The 23,808-nt window shown below is 33.5% G+C and overlaps 2 protein-coding genes across 10 annotated transcripts; both read left to right on the top strand.

Moving 5' to 3' along the window:
* The first annotated feature begins 118 nt into the window (after positions 1-118).
* On the top strand, positions 119-12,418 carry LOC137820423 (ion channel CASTOR). Of its 5 annotated transcripts, XR_016515601.1 has the most exons (14): positions 119-438; positions 522-605; positions 726-1,337; positions 1,546-1,728; positions 2,804-2,863; positions 2,936-3,139; positions 3,552-3,693; positions 3,763-3,800; positions 5,092-5,226; positions 7,426-7,524; positions 7,941-8,135; positions 8,329-8,421; positions 11,522-11,785; positions 12,004-12,418. XR_016515601.1 is itself a non-coding variant. In XM_068624510.2 (13 exons), exons 1-13 carry the CDS (start codon positions 127-129, stop codon positions 12,220-12,222), a joined length of 2,505 nt encoding a protein of 834 aa, XP_068480611.1. In that variant the 5' UTR covers positions 119-126; the 3' UTR covers positions 12,223-12,418. The 5 variants fall into 5 exon arrangements, 2 of the variants coding, with proteins under 2 accessions (XP_068480611.1, XP_068480610.1); XR_016515599.1 differs by having other exon boundaries at positions 3,552-3,800; XR_016515600.1 differs by having other exon boundaries at positions 3,552-5,051; positions 5,150-5,226.
* A 1,837-nt stretch (positions 12,419-14,255) lies between these two features.
* LOC137820421 (exportin-T) lies at positions 14,256-23,650 on the top strand. Of its 5 annotated transcripts, none has more exons than XM_090295382.1 (14): positions 14,306-15,094; positions 15,277-16,232; positions 16,440-16,529; positions 16,619-16,708; positions 16,879-16,983; positions 17,177-17,236; positions 17,786-17,848; positions 17,934-18,029; positions 19,952-20,119; positions 21,079-21,252; positions 21,360-21,422; positions 21,492-21,590; positions 22,774-22,920; positions 23,182-23,650. In XM_090295382.1, exons 2-14 carry the CDS (start codon positions 15,309-15,311, stop codon positions 23,269-23,271), a joined length of 2,169 nt encoding a protein of 722 aa, XP_090151508.1. In that variant the 5' UTR covers positions 14,306-15,094; positions 15,277-15,308; the 3' UTR covers positions 23,272-23,650. The 5 variants fall into 5 exon arrangements, with proteins under 5 accessions (XP_068480608.1, XP_068480606.1, XP_090151508.1 ...); XM_090295383.1 differs by having other exon boundaries at positions 14,323-15,094; positions 15,261-16,232; positions 21,079-21,243; XM_090295381.1 differs by having other exon boundaries at positions 14,323-15,094; positions 15,261-16,232.
* Positions 23,651-23,808: the final 158 nt, after the last annotated feature.

Here is a 23,808-nt window from a genome sequence, read left to right as displayed (position 1 = left end):
AGAAAATTGAAAAAAATTTTGAAAACTTAATTTGTTTTGCTTTATTTTTCGCTAATTAAATAAAAATAAAGAATTATCCGTATGTTTTTCCTTCTAAACAAGGCTAGTGCTAGAATAAATTAGTTTATGTTAAGTAATAGAAAGGGTAATATGGATTCGGAGACATCGGGTTCCGGCAGGGACTGGTTCTTCCCGTCGCCATCGTTCTTGCGGTCCTCTTCTTCTTCGCAGTATGGCCATCGATTCTATTCAAACTCAAAGCCTTACACTCCTCCTACCCTCACTCGCATCCGTCATCGCCGTAGAGTTAAATTCCCCCGGACTCACACTCTCACTAACGACAAACCTCAGCTTTCCGACACTCAAAACAACGTTAACTCATCTCCCAACAATAACCTTATATTCCCTTCGCAATCTCGTTTCCAGTTTGCTCTCCTGGTAGGTACTAGATTGCTCTTGTCGCTCTGTCTCTCTCTCTCTCTCCTCTCACTGTTTCTTCTTTTATGTCCGTGTGGGTGCAGACGTTGACTATTGTTTTCTTTTTGCTGCTGCTTCTGCTTCTCCTCCGTAATGCGCATCTAGAAAGTCAACTCACTAAGTTGCAGGCAAGGCTACTTCTATATTATACGCTCACTCTTTCATCTCAAATCAGATTACTTCTATTCTGCTCTTCAATATCATCCTTCATCCTTCACAACTTAACCAAACTAAACTTTTCTTTGTAGGGTGATATTCTCGGCCTTAATATCATATTACACGCCTGCCACCAATTGGACACCTTCAACGTGACAAGTTCTTCATCTCAAGACGCTAATTCTGGGTTAAGCGAAAATTTCAAAAGAAATCTAGCCCTTTTTTTCTCCTTCATACTTCTTTTTATCCCTCTCATCATTTTCAAGTACATAGACTATGTGTCGAAATCAATATTTTCTGACAATTTATCCGAAAGAGTTTCTCTAAACAAGCAACTAGCATATCGGGTTGATGTCTTTTTATCGGTTTACCCGTATGCTAAACCCCTCGTGTTGTTAGTGGCAACGGTGTTGCTAATTTTACTTGGAGGATTGGCCCTTTTTGGGGTAACTACCGAGGATTTAGCACATTGCCTCTGGTTATCTTGGACCTACGTTGCTGATTCTGGCAATCATGCCAGCTCTCAAGGTATTGGTCCTAGGTTAGTTGCGATTTCCATTAGCTTTGGTGGGATGCTTATATTTGCAATGATGCTTGGACTTGTGTCCGACGCAATATCTGAGAAATTTGACTCGCTGAGGAAGGGAAAAAGCGAGGTGGTTGAGCAAAATCATACTTTAATTCTTGGTTGGAGTGATAAATTGGTAAGACTCTGGTGTTACCATCTGTTGGTTTGTCTTGTCTTGTCTTGTAACCGTCCTTATGAAATTTTCAACGAACGAATGAATAATTCATTATCAATTCAAACATGTATCAATTTATTACTGTTTGGCCAAGTGATTTACCTCTTTGGTTGACTTTTTTTGAAATACTCACGTGTCTTGACCTTAAATAATGTGATTGGATGTGTAGGGTTCATTACTAAATCAGCTTGCCATAGCCAATGAGAGTCTGGGTGGAGGAACTGTTGCAGTGATGGCTGAGCGAGACAAGGAAGAAATGGAGCTTGATATTGCAAAAATGGAGTTCGATTTCAAGGGAACATCTGTCATATGCAGAAGTGGCAGCCCTCTGATTGTGGCTGATCTGAAAAAGGTGTAGGATCTACTTTAACCTTTTGGAATTGTGATTTTCTTTACCTCTGGTATAATAATGAATTCTAATGTTAACATATATTTTAAAGGATTCTCAAGAGCAATAGTGACGGAGATTGCTCCAAGCGTGAGATGTTTTGTACCGAAGGAATGAGTAATGAGAGGCAGCGGAAGTAGTTATAGGAGGAAGTGGGGTGAAGGCACGGTGCAACTAAGCTAGCTTCACATTGAAGCTTGTCTGAAGAAGAGTTCCTTCTTCTAAGAACCCTAGCAAGAGTGAGAGTGAGAACTTAAGAGAGTTTGAACTCAAAATGTCAGAGTTTCTTTACATCAAATCAAGTCTGAATTTATAAGAGGTGAAGGGCTCTATTTATAGCCAAGGACAGGGAGTGAAGCGTGTAGGAGAAGCTTCCCTAACCCTATTTATAATTGGTTCAGTTATAGTTGCCAAAACTCTATAAAATTAAACTTGCTGTCAGGGTTTAGCCAAATCTGTTTCTGCTGCTGTAACTTGTAAGAACTCAGGCACATTGCAATTTGGAAGATGTTAGTTCTTAGCAAGCAGTGTGCCCTTATTAGAAAATATTTATCAGATCAGAAGAAATAAGAATAATCCAAAGGGCCAAATGGGTCGGCCTCTGTTAGGCCTTGTTAGAATTTTTTTTAGAGAAGTTGTTATAGTTAATTAATCACTTTAACTACAGTAGCAGAGGTAGGATATAAATAGAGGAAGCAAATAAAATTAAATTCTACGTTTGTCAATTACTTCTGGGAGGAAGAGACCAGAGTAGGAGAAGCATATTTAATAAAATTCCTCCTTTTCTTTCCATTAATCTCTACATTTTGACCATATCTATCAGAAGCATATGACTGATGGTTTAATTACTATGCTGTGTAACCTGTTGATAACTTGTTATGCAAAAATGCCATTTACTGCCACTAGCCTTTTTGTTTTAATCTTGTGCTATTTTTCTTCACTTGTTACGGTATATTATTGCATAAATGTTCATTTCTGGTGGAAGATGCTGCCCTATTTTAATTTGTATATTTGCTTGCTAAAACCATGTCATATTCAGGTTTCTGTTTCAAAAGCACGTGCTATAATAGTCCTTGCTGAAGATGGGAATGCTGATCAGGTCTGATTGATTAATATGTGCTCCAAGTTTAATGAGGGTGGGTAACCATTAACTTACTTTTTGTTGGTACAGAGTGATGCCCGAGCATTGAGAACAGTCTTAAGTCTGACTGGAGTAAAAGAAGGATTACGAGGGCACATAGTGGTTGAATTGAGTGATCTAGACAATGAAGTCCTTGTTAAACTTGTGGGTGGTGATCTTGTTGAAACTGTTGTAGCTCATGATGTCATTGGTCGCTTGATGATTCAGTGTGCTAGGCAGCCTGGACTTGCACAGGTCATCATCTACTACCATTTCATGGTGTTCTAAGTTGCATAATTCATAATGTTAATCCAGTGCAGAAATCCTCGATTATTGGTTTCAAGTTATATAATTCTTAACAAGAATAACTACATGCTTGTTGTTTGTTTGTATGGTGTATTACTTGTATTTTTTTGGGTGATCTTCTTCCCTATCCTTCCATTTTTTGTAAGATAGGATTTTCCTTGTTGCCTCCTTTTGGTGTTTTGTCCATGCTACCTTTTTTTCTTTCAGATTTGTAGAGTGACTGGGGAGTTTTATTGGGTTGTCCTTGTTCTGCTTTGTTTTCTTTTTGCAATTGCAATACAGTTGAAGATGAGATATTGATCCCCGTGTCTTCTCTCTAATAAAACTTTTTTCTAAAATATTGATGAGCTCTCTTTGGCAGATTTGGGAAGACATACTAGGATTTGAAAATTGTGAATTCTACATCAAAAGATGGCCACAGTTGGAAGGCATGCAATTTGAGGATGTATTAATCAGCTTTCCTGCTGCAATTCCTTGTGGAATCAAAGTTGCATCGTACGATGGTAAAATTATTTTGAATCCAGATGACTCCTATGTTCTACAAGAAGGTGATGAGATTCTGGTTATTGCAGAGGATGATGATACATATGCCCCAGCATCCTTGCCTACGGTGCTTTGTCTCACATAAATTCCTGTTTCTCAGTTCTCTTTTTCTCTATTAATGTTTTTTCCATGGTTTGGTCATGACAAATACATGGTCAAATGATAATAAAAAGTGGAGTTTATTCGAGCTAATTTGTGGCATGTAATAAGTTGTAATGAATCTTACGAAAAATCACAGAATCTGAAGAGAGAATAGAATGATTTTCATTGATAATTTCAAAATGATATTAGACAGGTATTTATAGCATGGTACAAGCTACATAGAAGAAAATAAATCACCTGTAATAATTAGAAAAATATTCTAATAATTAGAAATAACTTCCCAGATAGACTCCTTTGATTCTAACCTAATGATACACTATGATATTGACAATTAATTTACAATATCTACATTTACAGCTCAACACCCCCCTTGAGCCAAAGAATACATGTCTTTCATTCCTAGGATGATTATTAGATCATGGAAATCACTTAATGTTTGATAAAGAGAGTGTGATCTCCTTGGCTTTGTTTGTTCCAGAGCCTGCACACTTTGTTATTTGTTTATGTCTCTTTAAAACCTTGTGGAATACTCGATTTTTTCATCTAGGCTGCCATGGAGATATGCATCCTTAACTTTGAAGAGGTTTCCAACTTAAATATAGCTAAGTTTAACAGAATTCTTAGTGTTCAGTTTGTTAGCTGAGAAGAATGTTTCTTAATAATCAATTCCATAACCTTGGGTGTAACCTTTTGTTAGCATTTTTTTTGTTCCTAAATTCTTTCATGACCTTTTTAAACCTGTCATAAACAGGTTTCCAAAGTTTGCACACTGTTATTTATTTGTCTCTTCAAAAACCTTGTGGAAAACTAAGATTTTCAATCTTGGCTGCAGTGGAGATATGCATTCTTAACATTGAAGAGGTTTCCCTTTTTGACAAGGCCTTAGAAATAGTTTTAGGTACAACTAAATTTAGACTCAGGAATAGCCTTTTATGGTTAGCTGATAAGCAATAAGGTGAAACATAATTAGAGAAAGGATAAACAGTTTTCAGTTTCTATTACCTTTTCTAACTGAGAAGATCTAGATCATCTATAGGGATGGAAGGGACTTCATTTATTTGTTTGTTTCTGTCCACTGTCTCAGATTTCAGGACTTGGGTTGGATTCTTAAACTTGTTTCAGAAACAGCTCTTTTACTTGAGTTCTGTTTAGAGAATCTTGGAAAATTGAATTAAACTGTGGGGGAAGATTCAATGGGAGGGTTGAGTACCTCATGGTATGTGTCACTAGCTGATTTATTTGCTATTTTGGAGCAGAGTTTATTGAAGCGGATGGGCCCAATGGTTTGACAATACTTGCTGGCCTTTTTGGTAGTTCAAGGAGGGAGCTTACATTGATCATCATCTATCACTGGAATTTCCTCTTAAGAAGAAGTCTAGGAGAAAAAAAAGGTTGTGCACAGTCTATTTGTTTTTTATTTCTCCACCGTCCTATTATGTTATTCTTCTCTCTCCCGCTCATTCTTTCTCTTTTTGCTTTTTTTCCCATTTAAATTCTTTACCGATGGTATCAAGAGCTGGCTATGGACAGCCACTAGACCATAATTTTTTCACCCCTGGACATTAAAACAAGATCCCAGGCGATGATGTGTAAAATAGAAGAACATTTCATTCAAAATGAGCAGAGGCTTATGAAGGTTGATACATAATAAAAAATCTGCTTCAGCAATTAGTATGTGAAAAGGACAATGCCTCCAATAATCTTGGATGTGACTGCAGCGAAGGTTGACAATTACACACTATCAATATCACTTTTACGATTTGATTAGTCTGTGACAATGTCACACCTTGGAAAAATTAATGATGAATTTGATGCTATTCCCTGTAAACTTTGGTCATCTGAAATATTCCCTGTAGATGTTTGTATGGCTGGTTTGCAAGAGGGATATGAAGTTCCACTCGGTTTATTCAAGCCAAGAACCATGAGAGAAGCTTGCAGCTTGGCATTTCTGCTAGAAATAAAACTGCAATGACATGATGAGAGGAAAATGTCAACCTTCATATGAATTGCATGGTTGTTGGCAGTAATAACATAGTAGCAAGTACACAAGTTACGTGCAGGTCTAGCCTGAATACATTAGTTAGAACTTAGAAGTGGATCCCAGCCATAAGAGAAATCAATTGTTAGGAATGGCCAAGAATGCCCCCCTCAGAATTCTTCAAAAACATTAAAATATTTGTTTTTACTTCCATGTTAAGGATACTAATTGTATGGCTGGTTTGCAAGAGGGATATGCAGTTCCACTCGGTTTATTCAAGCCAAGAACCATGAAAGAAGCTTGCATCTTGGCATTTCTGCTAGAAATAAAACTGCAATGACATGATGAGAGGAAAATGTCAACCTTTATATGAATTGCATGGTTGTTGGCAGCAATAACATAGTAGCAAGTACACAAGTTAAGTGCAGGTCTAGCATGAATACATTAGTTAGAACTTAGAAGTGGATCCCAGCCATAAGAGAAATCAATTGTTAGGAATAGCCAAGAATGTCCCACCCACCTAAATTGTATAGAATTCTCCTCTGCCCTTGAGGTGTGTGCGCACAGTTTGGGACCAGGTAAGATACTTTTCTCCATTGTTCCTATAAAAGGCCTGAATACTTTTGAATCTCGCCAATCTTCTGCACAGAGCTGAAATCCTAAATTGAATTTCAATTGTTTGATATGAGGGTCTAAGATTCAGATCCTGATATGATGTAGGTTCTGAACAGTCACAGAATAAAGAGTGACAGATATGTAGGTTGAACCACTAAATAAAAGAGAGTTGTAGCAGCAATGAAGGCTGTCCAGGGAGAGAGAAAACATCAATGAAGGCTTTCTAGAGAAGTTGCAACAATGATGGACACTGAAACGGGGAAGAAGAGATCAGAACTTGTTATGAAATAAAAACGTGTATACAGAAGGAGGTTATGTTAGACTGTTAGAAAAGAGTTAGTGAAGTTAGCTATAAGTACCAAGTTAGCTAATTGTTTTTCATGTAATTTATTTTCTTGTAAACACATATCTGTTATTCTGAGAATCTTCAATCATGGCTTTTCATAACCTTTTCCTCCTAAGGTTCCCTCTATGTTCTTCAGGTTCTTGATTAATTCCTAGAACTAGTTTTTTTCTTAACAGAGTTCAAGGAAAAAACTAGAGCTCTGATGCAATGAGAAAAATTACAATTCAAATAGAGAATAGAATGATTCTCAATGATAATTTCAAAATGAGATTACACATTTTTTTATATAATGGTACAGGGCTAGGTAGAACGAAGCAAATCACCCCTAATAATCAGAAGCAATCTCGTAATAGTCGGAAATAACTTCGTAGACAGTCTCCTACATAGAATCCATAAGTTCCAAGGATTTCAAACTTGATACACTGAAATAGTTTACATTTAATTTACAATCTACACTTACAGCTCAACAAATTTCTAGTAAATTTTGTTCATTGGATAACATTTTTTGTTGTGGGCTTTAAACTTATTTATCAAGGGCTAACAGTGATCTTTGTTACACATTGAGAATAGTAAAGCCAAGGAAGTCAAGACCATTTTTTGAAGAGAGATTGAATGATATGGTTTCTTGCGCCCTTTCCTTGTTGATTTCAGGTTTGGAGGGGAAGCTTGCCCAAGGACTTTGTTTATCCAAAATCTCCTGAGAGAATCCTTTTTTGTGGTTGGAGGCGTGATATGGAGGATATGATCATGGTAATAATATAAAAAATTTGTGGCTATGGTCCCGTTTTTACTTCAGTTACCGTAGTGTATGAAATAGAGAATTAGAGGCATAAGATGCTGAACCCGTGTGTTTGAATGACACCATGGAACAAGGCTTAAATAGTTTGTTATAATAAATACACATAATTAGAGGAAATTTTGTTTCCTCTAAACTCCATACACTTTGCCTATAAACCATAAACACAACATATTCAATTCTGATTTTGTTTCTTCTAAGGCAATATATAAAATATTTAATTTTAAGAGTCAGATAAAAGTTACGCTTGATGTGATATATTAAGAAATTTTTTGGGGGAGTCACGGCATTCCTCTGTCCTTGCAACTGTTTATTTGTGGTGGGCATGAATACTTTTTTGGGCCTGTCCAAGTTCTCTCTATTTGTTTAGGTTTTGGATGCATCTTTAGCACATGGATCAGAACTCTGGATGTTCAATGATGTTCCAGAAAAAGAAAGAGAAAAGAAGCTAACTGATGGTGGCCTTGACATAAATCGATTAGAAAACATATCTCTGGTTAATCGTGATGGGAATGCTGTTATACGCCGCCACTTGGAAAGCCTTCCTCTGGAATCATTTGATTCAGTAAGTGAAATTTATAGACTTTATTTCAGGAGATTTATTTCCTTTTATTTGGATTTCATTTTTCTTTAAATACCCATGTATTGTTTCTTTTTTAAATAAGAAAAAGTAATTCCATAATTATTGCGTACTGCCTACACAATTTTTCACAATGGGGAATCATTTGAAATTGTGGTGGATATTCTGGCCTTTGCAGATATTGATTTTGGCTGATGAATCAGTAGAGGATTCAGCAATTCAAGCTGACTCTAGATCTCTTGCCACTCTACTTTTAATTCGTGACATACAAGTGAGTTTGTAGTCTAACGAAATTTAAGCTTTGATATATCTTGATAACAGTCTATGTATATGCTAGCCGATTTCTTCTGCTACTAAACAAGCATTATCATTCTCTATGTGTAGATCATGTAATGCCCAATTGTTGACATTAAAAAAAGCATCTAAGCATTTGACGTTGATAGAAAATTGCATACTTTATATTTTGATTACTAAGGGAAAAATCATAGAGTGCATTCCTTTACTGAACTGTACATACACGTATACATACATTCATGTATATTATATATACAGACATGTGTAGGAATACATACATGTTAGAATATTTGAAAAACTTAGTAATCACCCTTGTCCTCATATAATAATCCTAGTTCAAGAGCCTTTATATATACATATATGTATATATACACACGCACATATAATTATATATATATATATATATATAAGAATGTGTATAATATCATTCCAATGGTGAATTCGAGGGTCTTGCATATGAATTGACTAACAACCCAAACTACAAAAGAAAGATCAGGTCTTGTGATTATGAGACACATGAGTTTACCCTCTAAAATCCTATTTCTCGTGATTTTTTTAATAGTTCACCTTAATTAACCATTAAATTTTTTATTTGGATCTATAGGACTACAATTAGTCATGCATATTTCCTCCAAAATATCTATAGCACCTTTTCTCTCTAGATCACAATGCCTTCCTTCGATTGGGCCATCATAATACCAAGAAATTATTTTAGACTGACAAGATCTTTGGTTAAAAAGTGGCTAAATGTGTTTTCGGCTAAGTGGTATCATTCCTTATAATAACTATTTCATCAAAATAAACACTTTTTTCAAAGAGAAGTATGGTAATGGAACATGTTGAGATATTTTAGGATTTTTCCAGATTTGATTCTTATTAGTTTTAATTTTGTATTTATTGGTTTTAATTCTTTATATTTTGCTGTATCTCTTGTTTTTATTTCTAGCATAACAGTCCCACAATCTAAGGGATTCTGCTTATTAGGATATGCGTTGTTTGTTTCCGAAAATACCCAACTCATCTATGTATATATATCCAATGTATGTAATGAGAAATATAAGAAAGAATTTATTCTCTTTCAAACTTGAGAGAACACTAAATGGCCTACTTCACTTCTTTTCAACCCGAAGCCCTACATCACATGAGGAATCTGAATAGATCGAATACCTTGTTAGAGCAATGGGCCAGTCTAAATTATCGTCATTGGGATTCATAGTAGAAGTGTTTGATGGTGAAGGACATGAATTATGTAGGGACCATTTCTTTGTGTCTGACATGTAATGATGGGGACATGAATTTAATGATGGTAGCCTTGACCTAGGTACCATTGATGAGCACTGTGGTGGCAGTCAATTGTGACAACCAAAATTTAGCATGTGTACGACATGCACATAATAAAGCTCCTCGAATAGAAGGCACATGAAGAAGGTGTTGTCTTAAATACTTGGGTATGTCGCACTTAACAAGGCACACCGAACCCTATGATCTTCAAAGAAAGGGTTTGTTGGTGGGGTGATGGAGTGGACATGACCAAAACAAAGTGGGATCGTTCCTACTAGAATTCCAATTTGATACTTTGAATATCAAGGGAAAATCATCGAGTTCATTCCCTCACTGATGCATACATGAGTTTGAACAAAAAGCACAAATTAGGAAAAAGGGTTTCAAGCTATGACACTAAAAACATCTTGCATTTTTTGTAATTTTAGTAAATAATAAGTTGTTTAAGAAATAAAATAAAATTGGTTATAATTAGATAAATGAGCTTAAATCAGGATAAAGGGAGATGGTTTTTAAAGAAAAAAGGTCACTAATGTGGGGAAGTTCCACATCACCTGCCTCAATTCTTGATATGCAACTTATATATTGGGCATTGCTTAATGTCAATTGTTTTAAGATGAAATTTGATTTGAAATCAGAGCCTATAGTTCATTTTGGTATATCATCTATTTTGATAGGCTCGCCTCGTATGGTAGACAGTGGAGGGCTTATATATCTGTTGCATAACTTCACTTAATGTCAATTGGTTTTATGATGAAATCTGACATAGTATAGTGTCTGTAATTCATCTTGATAATTTTCTATTCTGCTATATTCACTAAGTGGTGTACTCTTTATTGCCTAAGAGATGATGAAAGATAATAAAACTTTATATTCCTTTGGACAAGGAAGGATCTTAGTTCGTTTCGATCATGAGAGAGTGGTAAACGACATCCCTTGCTCAAAAGGGTTGTAAAATTGATTGATCCTGAAGCAGTGTATGACAATAGCAATTTAGTGAAGGGGATGTTTCTTGAGTTAAGAGCTCTAATATGTCAGGATGAAAGAAAAAAGATAAAGCAATGTATGATAAGAAAGGTTGTTGTGGTTTACAAGAATCTATGATCAGTGGCGAACACAAAGCTAATTGAGGTTCATAGTTGTACCCTCTCATATTTGTGAACTTAAAATTAAATATATTAAATCTTTGCTTTTTGCACCCCTAAATTTATATTTTTGCACCCTTAAATTATTTATATATTGACCCCCAACTAAGTGTTAAACCCATGGATTGTAGTGAAAGTGTGCAAATATATTGTTGCCCCCATTGGTTCAATGTCTTTGATCTGCCATTTGTCTATGATAGAGTTGAAATTACATGGTTAGAATGTTGTACATGGAATATTAGATTGTTATATGGAGCACGGAGAATGAGTTTTTATTTTTATGGCTTTAGAAAATGTTAGGATTCTTCTGCATAAGTCTTTTTCTTTAAACATTTGTTGGTACGTTGGTATCAAGATTGAGATATTATATTCTTACTTTATATTTTTTTAAAACCGCAATATGCTATGTGTGGTTGCATCATCTATGTGGTATCCTTTGCCAACACAATTGGATGATCTTCATGACTTCCACTCATGAATATTACGATCAATTACTGGATGAACTTTAAATTATTTTTTCTTTGTCGTAAGCCTTATTAACTGATCCTAGTTTCCCTTGAAGCTTACGTATTTGACTTCTTTTCTGGGAGTTTCAATAATCTTGTATTTTCTTGTTATATTGTTTCTGAAGCTTTTGATGTTTTATTTCAGGCTAGGCGTCTTCCTTATGTAGCTATGGCCAGTCAAACTCATGGAGGAAGCTTCTCTAAAGGCTCATGGATTGGGGAAATGAAGCAGGCTTCTGATAAAACTGTTATAATTAGTGAAATTTTGGACCCTAGGACAAAAAATCTTCTCTCTATGTCAAGGATCAGTGATTATGTTTTATCAAATGAACTTGTGAGCATGGCTTTGGCCATGGTTGCAGAAGATCGGCAGATAAATGATGTATTGGAGGAGCTCTTTGCGGAGGAGGTACATTCTTTTGATAAAGTTAAGGGACAGATTATATTACATGTTTTGCATACATTATCTCAAAAGTATTGAAAGTCCTGCCAAGTTTGCTTTTTGGTTACGTTATGTAGTTCCTATGTTATAGCAAATTGATAAATTCACATCCCTTGGAGTTAACCTGAATATCTGTGGGACATGCTTCATAATTTAATGAGTTTTCTTTTCTGGAATTCTGTTAGGGAAATGAGATGCATATAAGGCCTGCAGATCTATACCTTTGTGAAGGTGAAGAATTGAGTTTCTATGAAATAATGTTACGAGCTAGGCAGAGAAGAGAGATTGTGATTGGGTACCGTTTAGATAATGCAGAGAGGGCAGTGATTAACCCCCCAGCCAAAACTGACAGAAGGAAGTGGTCATTGAAGGATGTTTTTGTGGTGATTACTGAAAAGGAATGAGGCAAAGGATATTGATGCAGGTGGTTTTGGAGTTATCAACTCCAATCTTATACTTAAAAAATTGTAAGCATTGGTTAATCAAATCACCTCTTTTTGATTTCTTACTTTGTAAGTTCACTTGGTGTAAAACTAGAGTTAATTAAAGGAAGTGAAAAAAATTAAAATGAATTACTTTCTGGAAAATTAGAGACTAAAATTGGGATTTTGATATTTAGGGTCTAAACTGACTTTCATTTCTCTTTTTATAATAACTGAATGGATGGATTGCCATTAAAGCAATGCAAGCTGGGCTATGTAATGAAGCATCCCATTTATGGTAACTGAATCTCTTGAATTCTCTCATACTTAATTTCAAATCACCATGTCCAAATTTTTGCATTTATTATATTAGAGACAAACAAAAACACTTTAAAATTGGACAATTTATTAAATAGACAATTGGGTTTGAAATATATGTTTATAAATAGACAGATGTTGATTCTTTGATGGTTGATGTTTATAAATTAAATTTAAAAAGTTGTACTTTTTTTCTATGTTAAAGTTATTTCACATTAGAAAACTGAGTTAGTATATATAAGACAATATATAGAATCAATCTATCTTAACATCTTAAATCCCTAATATAGTAATATTCTTTATCATTTATAAAATTTAAATGTTGGAAAATAACTCCATCCAATTAATTTGTGACGGCTTGGTTAGAACTGGATTTAAAAAGAAAATATTACAAAAAAGTCACCCAGCAATTATGATTATAGACATTTTCTCTTATTATTTCTATACTCTCTTTTTTTCTTAGCGTGAAAAGTTTAAATGGTTCATGTCATAAATATTTCGATCACATAATCTGAAATTAATTTTAAATTATATGTAATTCAAATTTTAAAAATGTATTTTAATTATAGAATCTACAAATCTAAAAATATATTTAAATATATAGTCAAATTGTGTAATCTATAAATATATTCTAAATTATATAATTAAAAATCTATAATATATTTTTAATCCAGAAATACATTTGAATTACACAATTTAAAGAATACTATGTTTCCAAATTAAAAATGTATTTTAAAGAATACTATGTTTCTAAATTTAATAATCCAAAAGTTTAAAACATCGACATTTTAGACTTTTTCAATATGAAAACATGATTTAAGCAAAACTAAACCCAACCCACTATGTAAACACAATGTTATAATATATTTTGATAAAAAAAATTAATTCATTTATAACAGTGAAGATATAAATACTTACTAAATATAGTTACTTATATATTACTTAGATAATATACCTAAAAATGACTATGCACTAACACAGCAAAAATTATTTGATATCCTTATTCAAATATAAATTCATGTATAATAGTTTTTTTTGTCAATTTTTATAATAATTATACTTTTAATTGGATGAAAGGACCATATAAAAATATTTTACCTTATTGTGAAAACCAACGTTCTTAAAATCAGAGCCATTATTAAACTAGTAAAATACAGATTCAATGGTTCAACTAATATTAATAAAAATATTATGATAATTAAGTTATACATGAAGTAATATTAAAAAAAAGTACTCGTTTATTTTATTTTTCTATTTAATAAATTATTTTATATAATAACAAGTTGAAATGTCAAATTTTATGATTAACATGAATTTTATAAAAGAAATGGAATAGAAATATTTTTCTTTTAAATTTTTTATTAATAATTAAATTGATCTAAACTCTAAGATTAAAATGGTGATTTTACAAAATATTAACCATTTTTCAAATTTCAAATCAAGAAATCATGTTTTAGATGACAAAAGATTTTAAGACTTTCTAAAGATTTTTCAAAATTGTAATTTTTGAAAGCTTTATGTAATTCTTAAGAAATTATTTAATTATCATAAAAATTAAAGATAAACTTAAACAAAAAATGTGTGTTAAGAATATAAAATATAAGGGGGAGGAGCTGTTAAAATATAAAAAGTAAAAAGATATTATCACTAAATAATAGAATCATAAATAAATAAAAAAAGAAAAGAGAAAAGAAAACGTAATAGATTTTTTGGTTATAGAAAAAAATCAAAAGTTAAACGGCAATCCAAATCCCTCCCATTAGTGTTAAGAAAAACAAAACCTTGAACAGCAGACACAGAGAGAAAGGGACAGAAGCGAAGGAAAAACCCTACCCTAACCCATAACCCATATTTATGTTATTAGGTTCTTCCTCCATTGATTGATCCGTAACTCAAAACCTGCCCTTGCCGAGACCCATCCTTCCACACCCCACAACTCCACTCTTTAGAACAACACCATGGATGATCTCGAGAAAGGGATTCTTATTATGTTTGATGAATCTGGTGCCCTTGACGATGACTTGAAGAAACAAGCCAAACTTTACTGTAACTCTATTAAGGAGAAGCCATCAATTTGTAGACTTTGCATTGAAAAATTATGCTTTTCTAATCTTGTTCAAGTCCAGTTTTGGTGCCTACAGACCTTACATGAAGTCATTCGAACCCGGTACTTGACAATGACCCCAGATGAAAGGCACATGATCAGGGGCTCCGTCTTTTCAATTGTGTGCCTCGAAGACAAGAACCTCACAAGGGTTTTGGAAGGCCCTGCCTTTATAAAGAACAAACTTGCACAGGTTTTGATAACTTTGATTTACTTCGATTACCCTTTGGTTTGGTCCTCCGTCTTTGTTGATTTTTTTCCACACTTGAACAAGGGAAACGTGGTCATAGACATGTTCTGTCGAGTTTTGAATGCCCTGGATGATGAATTGATTAGTTTGGACTACCCTAGAACCCAGGAGGAGTTGACTGTTGCGAGCCGGATTAAAGATGCAATGAGACAGCAGTGTGTCTCTCAGATAGTCAGGGCTTGGTATGACATTGTTTCCATGTACCGGAATTCTGATCAAGAACTATGCACTAGTGTGTTAGACTCCATGAGGAGATATATTTCTTGGATAGACATTGGGTTGATAGTCAATGATGCTTTTATCCCTTTGTTGTTTGATTTGATTTTGGTTGGTTCTCTGTCTGATCAGCTTCGCGGTGCTGCAGTCAGATGCTTGTCGGCAGTTGTTTCTAAGCGAATGGAGCCCCAATCCAAACTGTCGTTGTTGCAAAGCCTTCATATTAGTCGTGTAGTTAGGTTAGTGACCGAGAATGATGATGCCGAGCTGGTCTCTGATGTAGCTGCATTGCTTACTGGGTATGCTGTAGAGGCCTTGGATTGCTTCAAACGCATAAATTCTGAGGATGCTAAAGGAATCTCTATGGAGCTTTTGAGTGAAGTTTTACCCTCCATTTTCTATGTAATGAAGAATTTTGAGGTAGATTCTACATTCAACATTATTCAATTTCTTTCAGGTTATGTTTCCATTTTGAAGAGCTTTTCTCCTTTGCGGGAGAAACAGCTACTTCATCTTGGGCAGATATTGGAAGTTATCCTTGTGCTAATCCGTTATAACCAAGCATACCGTGCTAATCTTGATGTGATGGACAAAATTGGTAAAGAGGAGGAGGATAGGATGGTAGAGTTCAGAAAGGATTTGTTTGTTCTTCTTCGCACTGTGGGTCGTGTAGCACCTGATGTAACTCAGATGTTTATTAGAAATTCGTTGGCAAGTGCTGTTTCTAGATCTTCAAATAGCAATGTGGAGGAGGTGGAAGGTGCACTTTCTCTTTTATATGCACTTGGAGAATCCATAAGTGAGGAAGCCATGAAAACTGGGAGTGGATTGTTGAGTGAGCTGGTGCTTATGCTTCTATCTACAAAGTTTCCTTGTCACTCTAATAGGCCTGTTGCCCTTGTTTACTTGGAGACAGTGACAAGATATGTTAAGTTTATTCAGGATAATACTCAATATATTCCAATGGTTCTGGCTGCCTTTCTTGATGAAAGAGGCATACATCATTCAAACATCAATGTAAGTCGTAGAGCCAGTTATTTGTTTATGAGGGTTGTAAAATTGCTGAAGATGAAGTTGGTGCCTTTTATAGAGACTATTTTGCAGGTAGCAATTATACAATCCATCCCTATTTCATGTTTTTCTGTTTTTTTAAATGTACTCACTCAGCATTATAATATATAAACAAAATTATATATAAACTATTCCTAACTTGCACTTTTTGTCTGGCCTTGATGTGCATGGGTGGATTGTGTGATTGGTTACTTCCACCGCCTGTCTTCTCGATTCTTTAAAATGTTCTGTTAAATTCAGAGCCTGCAAGACACTGTTGCCCAATTCACTATTATGAATTATACGGCAGAAGAGCTTTCAGGGTCGGAAGATGGTAGCCACATTTTTGAGGTATTCTCCCAATGTTTCAGGATTATGGACATTTCTGTGAATTTTTTTGTTATTTTTCTTCTCTTATATGCATTGAGGTCCTTTGACAGGCAATTGGTTTATTGATTGGAACAGAAGATGTCCAGCCTGAAAAGCAATCTGATTATCTTTCTTCTTTGCTCAGTCCTCTTTGTCAGCAGGTTGTTTTTTACTTAAAATGCAAGAGACTTTCTAATCCAAAAAAAATAACAAAAGATCGCAAGATACTTCATAAAGTTATTTGTACCCTTGTTTCCAGAAGCATTTCTTCTTTTGAGATTATTGTGGTTGGTATTTGGTGCATATAATTTCCTATCCTCGGTTAATACAGGTTGAGGCATTGCTTATAAATGCCAAGTTATTGAATGTTGAGGAGGCTAATGCCAAAATTGCTGTAATCCAGCAAATTATCATGGCAATTAATTCTCTCAGTAAGGTGCTTTTTCTAATTTAGACTTCTACTTTCCCCAACTTTTATATATTATAGAAGTCTCAAAACTCAATAAATTAGTGATAAAAAGATTTACATTTTGTTTGTTTGTCTTTATTTGAAGTTTACAGGGTAGTAGTGGAAAATACATCAACTGTTTTGTTTTCCCTCCATTCATACTATTTTTTACATGATATAGGGCTTTAGTGAGCGTCTTGTAACTGCTAGTCGCCCAGCAATTGGCCTCATGTTTAAGCAGGTTCGTATTTTCAAAATTGTTGGTTTAAGTTCTCTGGAGTTGTATATGGTTTATCAGATGTATAGTTTTTCTCTGTTTTTTTGTTTTAAGCTTTAGAAAATAGTCTCATTACAATCTTCGCCAATTTAGAAAGAATAATATATTTCTTCTACATATCAATTTAAGAGGCCATTGGACCATAAATACGTGAGCCTGCTGGTTATTTTAGGAAATATAGAGAGATAATTCTAAGAAAACAAATCCCTGTAATTATTGGATTGTTTTTAAATACATAATCCTAATATTAATAGCAAGATTCACATGTAATAAAGAAAAAAATTATAGCAAGGATAAAATAAAAAAAACTTCCTAAAAGTGAGCATCACGGTTTTGACAAATCTTATAGATGAAAATGATGGAAATTTTGCTATATAATGTATAGAATCCATCTTTTCATAATGCTTTGTGTGATTGATAATTTTTCAAGTCTGTGTCTATTTTTATTAAACTTGTGTTTGGTTTCTTAATCTTTTTGTTTTGCTAAATCTTGTAATTTTGTCTTCTATGTAGACACTGGATGTACTTCTTCGAGTTCTTGTTACATTTCCAAAAGTAGAGCCTCTGCGAAACAAGGTATGAATTAGATTTAGTGATTAAAAAACTGTTTGCTTAAAATAGATCTGTAAATTTTTATGTAATATCCATATATGGTATGTAGGTCACTTCTTTTATACATCGTATGGTGGATACACTAGGAGCATCTGTCTTTCCTTACCTTCCAAAGGCATTGGAGCAGTTACTTGAAGAAATTGAAGTGCGTATTATCTCTAATTTCTTTAACTTAAATCTTTTTAAATTTCTATATATAAATGCATTTCCTTGCATTTTGTTGTTGGTGTGTTGAAGATTTCTTGCATTGGAATGTGATGACATTGAGAATAATATTCCTCACATGTTATCTTCCCATGATTGGAACATTTTGATATATGATCTCATTAGGATCGATATGCATATGAATATGATAATTAAACCTGGTATTCTAGTATGTTGCACGGATATTGCTGTAACCTCGCTGCTACTTTATTCCATCTTGAATTCTTTCTGGTATTTGAGAATATTCCTTTCCTCTAACTGCAGGGTGTCTGACTGTCTGTCATATTTTGTCATCTTTGGTAGATTTTTGGTTTAATTATTCATTTGGTCCATATAGTTGCAAAAAAATTTCCCCTTTTAGTTCTATAAAAAACCCTTAGTTTAAATACCTTTTAATCCTACATAATTCATTTTAATCCCTTTTAGTGCCAACATAAATTCAAAATGGTACGAGTAGGGACTACAGGGGTATGGGCTCTTTAAAGGATGGGAAAAGATTGTATGTTATGATATAAAAACATAGGAGCATTGTCCCTTAATGAACCAAAAATGGAAAATGTCCTATTTATGAATAATTTCAAGAAGGGAATGAGTTTGATACTATTTTTATTTGTAGACAATGGGAAATGATTTAAGGTTGCAATGATTTATAACTTTTATTTAATAATGTCCTGGAAATATGTTCTTTATTTGGATTTGAGAATTTGCAATTATATATTTATTATGTTTTGTGAACTTCTATACTTATCTAGGGATGTATTTTACAGGTGTCGTGTCCTATATATTATTTAGAATAATCATAACTTCATATGGATAGTATCTTATTTGTGCATCATACATTGACTTTGATCCTATTTGAAATGTTAGAATATGTGAAATGTCCAAAATACCTTATAATATCTAGATTATCTTAAATTATACTTCAGATTAGATTCCCTTTTTGCCATTATTGTTTAGGATTGGTTTGTTACTTTATTTTCTTGATTATAACTTTTATCTATAAAACTTAGTGCTTTAGGTTTTATGAACATATAATCAAATCAATATCAAATTCAGATTGTTCATTCCCTTATTTCCTCTTCCTTCTATGCTTAAAACCTTGTAATTTCAATATAGTAACAGTACCATCTCTAGAGCTGTGCTGTTATCAGTCCACTGTAGAAATCTTCCAATGCTGGAATTCTACTTTGTTTTCATGGTTGTTCTTTCAATTTAGTTGTCTTTGTTCATTGCAACCATTTTCATAATCACCACTATAATGTCCTCCATCAAGTCGTACTAGCATTGTTTCCATTGTTAAAGCTGTACTTTGTAGTACTTGACCATTGTTTCCAACCATTTTCTTAACTGCTTTTGTCCACTGCTGTGACGTCTTCAACATGCATTTTACTGGCACGTTTAAATATATTCTGGCTGAGTTTCTCTTCAAATTTTGATCTCTGCCATTCAGATTTACTGGCATGTCTAAATATACATCTTTGTAGTCTTCCTAGGGAATCCTGATGAAACAACCTTTAAAAAATAGTCCTGGCTCATGCAGATTAACTTGAAGTTTTGGCTGGTCCTGGGGCAGTCCCTAAGAACCATCTTTGTACTAGCATTCTATAGTCTCATTGTATGATTTAGTATATTTTGCCAAAGGGTTTTTTGTATCAAACTTAAGGTTGACTGTTAGAATATATGGAAATATCCAAAATATCTATTCATACGAAATTATCAATATTTGAGTAATGTAATTTCTGTCTTCTCCCTCTATAGCAAAAACCCCAAAATTCAATACATGTTTGCACCTGAAGTTGGTTGTTTCATTTGGTTTGGTTGAAAGATAAAACTGTGTAATATGTTGTTTACGTTTTATTGCAGCCAAAGCAAATGGTTTGTTTTCTTTTGTTACTCAATCAACTTATCTGCAAGTTCAATACTTTGGTGCGTGACATTTTGGAGCAAATATTTCCAGCTGTTGCTGAGCGGATATTCAGTGTTATTCCTAGAAATGGGTTACCTTCTACTGGTCCTGATGCAATCACTGAGGTATGAAAATGTTGGTGCAGTTTTCTAATAAATAACTGGGATATATTTTTCCTTCTCTTCTGGTACTTGTTTTAAGTTACCTTTTTTATATGATTTCTCTTTATGATTTGATTGTTTTGTTCTTCAAATTTTAAGAAGTTTGAGCTTGTGCTATGTGATAATAATTATGCTTTGGTTTTTGTTCTTTTGTCAAATGTTCACTTCTCTATGTTTTTTTTTACTTTCTACAAGTTTTGGAGCTACAATATGACTATCTGACGAACCTTAGGTTAAGGAATTTTTTAGAACTTGGACTTAGTGTCCAACAATCCTTCAAAATTGACCTATAAGGTAAGATTTGCCCTAGTTTTAGGAGTTCTATGATTTATAATTATAGAAAGGAGCAGATCTTCTATAATCAAGAATATTTAGACTGTGTATGTATTATTAGGAACGTTTTATTTATTCCTGCATTATAACTTTATTATTAGAGGATATTTATTAGAGAATATTAAATCTCCTTTATTGTGTTGATTTCATTTTCTCAATATAAATAAAACATCCTTGTTATCATAGAAATGTAGGGTTTCAAACTCAATGTCTGTCTTTCCTATACCTATTTAAGTCATGTGTCTTGCTTTGGAACTAAATACCACCCTTGAGGATTCAATTAAGGCAGCTAGTGATCACAACTAAGGGTGAGCTTAAGGGTCCGCAATTAGAGCAACTTTCCAATAGAAACAATGACACTACTTATCTATTCTGGTACTTAGTCGCTGTGCTGTGTCATATATGGCTGTGCTGTGTCATATTCATATGAAGTGAATTTTTTTCTTAGTTCATTACTTAATTGTTTCAAATGTGAAATCCATTGTAGAAAAGCATCTTTAGTGTTACCATCTAGCATATTCTCTGCTTATAAACCCTCTCAAATATACGTAAATGATTATAAGATTATCATTATTGTGTTCCTTTTTCAGGAAGTTCGTGAATTGCAAGAACTTCAGCGAACATTGTATACATTTCTTCATGTGATTACTACCCATGACCTGTCTCCTGTATTTCTTGTCCCAAAATGTAAAGCATACCTGGATCCAGTGATGCAGTTGCTTTTGTTCTCTTCTTGTAATCATAAGGATATCCTTGTAAGAAAAGTATGTGTAGTTTTTTCTATTTATTCAACTTAGTCATTATTTTTCCTGGATCAGTTTTTTTGACAAAACATACATTCTAAATCATACTTCTTTTTTTTGCAATTTAGGCATGTGTACAGATTTTTATTAGATTAATTAAAGATTGGTGTGCCCAGCCTTACGAGGAAAAGGTATATTCTACTCACTTCTAGTTATCTCATTTTTTTATATTTTTTTCCTAAATGTCTAATGGTCTACAGGTTCCTGGTTTCCGAAGTTTTGTGATTGAAGCATTTGCTACAAACTGCTGTTTCTACAGTGTGCTGGACAGATCTTTTGAGTTTCATGATGCAAATACTGTAAGATACATGGATTATTGTTTTATATTCTTTTAGCCACTTTGTTTCTTTCAAGTGGTATGATACTACTATTGAAAATCATTGCGTATATGTCTGGTCCTCACTTTGGCTACATGTTATACGATTGTTTATATTGCATAACAGAAGAGTTTGTGGTCTCATTTTTTGTCCCTTGAAGAAAACTATTTGCTTGTTTGTTTCTCTAATAAAATGGATGTTATTTGAGGAAGTTCAAGAAAAAAGCTCCCAAGCAGAATTTAAAAATTTATTTGACATGTACAACAAAAACAATGATGCGGGTACAAGTGAACACTCTAAATAATGGTTGTATTTGAAGTAATAACAGGAGGATCATGAATATAAGGGGGCTCAAGTTACATAATTATAGAATTGAAATATTTTCAACTAGAGAGTATGCCTCTTGATTTTAGAATCTGGAAATGTCTAAATGTGATAATCTAAAGAATTATTTTTATGGTTTGTAACTGGAGTTTATTATATAGATGTCTAGATTATTTTTTATGGATGGATTGTATCCATGAAAAAATTGTTAATGGATAGATTGAAATGGATTTTTTTATAAATTAGGTCAGGATGAATAAGATTTTTTAATTAAATTTTTGATGGATCAAAATGGATTAATGATTTTTTTATATTATCCATTATAATTTGGAATAAAATTTATCTAATCCGTTGTCCTTAGTCTTATGGTTGTTTATTTGTTTAAAAATGATTGTATATTCAAGGGTGTCTCCTGACCTGATCTTAGATTTGCTATGAACTAAGTGCATGTTTGAAACTGTTGTTCTAGATCAAAAGCTCTGATTAGATAGTAAGAAAAAATAAACTAATATTTTTGCAAAATAAGTTGAACCAAACACAGATTCTTTGGCTTGTCTAATGAGTTCCCTGTGTTTGGTTTGTTTGAAGGAAATTTCTTTAGCTGAAAAAGAAAAAAGAGGGAAAAATTGTGTGATATGGCATGAACAATTATCAGGGTGTAATTGAAGGATACTAGTATATGGTTTTTGGTGTTTGTTATTTTGGAAAATATATTTAAAATATTTGTATATTTAATTAAGTTATACCTAAGAAAGCTAAATTTCTTATCCTTGTGTTTTGACGGTTTATGCCAATTTTTAGTACTCATTCTTCTTCCTTCTATTTTCAATTTTCGGTACAGTTTGTTTTGTTTGGAGAAATTGTGCTGGCACAGAAGGTAATGTATGAGAAATTTGGGGATGATTTTCTCGTTCATTTTGTATCAAAAGGATTATCCTCTGCACAGTGCCCACAAGATCTGGCAGAGCAATATCGTCAAAAGTTGCAGGTAAAAAAAGTTTATGGCGATGAAATGTTTAGAGTATCGTCCTTCTGAAACAATGCAATTCTTTTTTCCCAATATAACATCCTGGAACTTCTTATCTGCCATGGTTATGTTGTGAGTAATTTGATGAAAAGATTAGTTATGGTCCGTAATGTCTCTTGCAAAGTAAAATATGAATAGTAGTAGTAGTGCGTGTTTTTTATAGGTGAATCAGGCGATGAATATGTGTTGTGGTGGGCTAAATACAACAATATTTTTGTGCAGAGTGGAGATTTAAAGGCACTAAAATCTTTCTACCAGTCAGTAGTGGAAAATTTGAGACTACAGCAGAATGGAAGCCTTGTATTCAGATAGCATACACTTGTATTGGAAAAATTAGCGAGGCCTCTTCCTATATATATAAATATGGCTTTGTTTTTTGGCCGTCTCCTAGTTTGGGGTTTGATTTCTTTCTACAGAAGGTAGTTACGATTTGTTTTTGATGAAATCAAGTTTGATTTAATTTTTGAATGACCAGTAAATGTTGGCCCTCAATAGTGAGGTGATGAAACGGTGGGGCACTCTGCAGAGTTGTGTATATAGCTTTGACGTCTTCCTCATGCAACCTCACCACCCAGCTCTTTATTCTTTTTGTCCCACATTTGTAAATTTTTCCTATTCTCTTAACATTAACACTCCACCTCCACCCATCGGTTTCAAGCTTGTCAATATGAGGTTCAAATTTTGGTTTTCCTATTCTGTTTACTCCCTAATTACAATCACATTTCTGCCCATATATATTTAAAAACTACATTTGTCGCATAAATATTTTTATTTGAATAGATTGAGAAGATTGTTATTATTCGTAAGTATGTATGATTTAATTTATAGTGTTTTTTTGTCTATAAATAA

Source organism: Phaseolus vulgaris, chromosome 9 (assembly GCF_051622355.1).
Source record: "Phaseolus vulgaris cultivar YP4 chromosome 9, ASM5162235v1, whole genome shotgun sequence".
In the NCBI taxonomy this organism is placed as follows: Eukaryota; Viridiplantae; Streptophyta; class Magnoliopsida; order Fabales; family Fabaceae; genus Phaseolus; species Phaseolus vulgaris.
This window is presented reverse-complemented; position numbering and strand designations above follow the sequence as displayed.

Excerpts from the sequence above, each read along its gene's own strand:
- LOC137820423 (XM_068624509.2), top strand. The coding sequence starts at position 127 with ATGTTAAGTAATAGAAAGGGTAATATGGATTCGGAGACATCGGGTTCC. Across the intron at positions 7,525-7,940 it reads ATATGGAGGATATGATCATG|GTTTTGGATGCATCTTTAGC; the intron begins GTAATAATATAA and ends CTATTTGTTTAG. Across the intron at positions 8,136-8,328 it reads CTCTGGAATCATTTGATTCA|ATATTGATTTTGGCTGATGA; the intron begins GTAAGTGAAATT and ends TGGCCTTTGCAG.
- LOC137820421 (XM_068624505.2), top strand. The coding sequence starts at position 14,517 with ATGGATGATCTCGAGAAAGGGATTCTTATTATGTTTGATGAATCTGGT. Across the intron at positions 16,984-17,176 it reads CAATTAATTCTCTCAGTAAG|GGCTTTAGTGAGCGTCTTGT; the intron begins GTGCTTTTTCTA and ends TACATGATATAG. Across the intron at positions 21,591-22,773 it reads AGTTTCATGATGCAAATACT|TTTGTTTTGTTTGGAGAAAT; the intron begins GTAAGATACATG and ends TTTTCGGTACAG.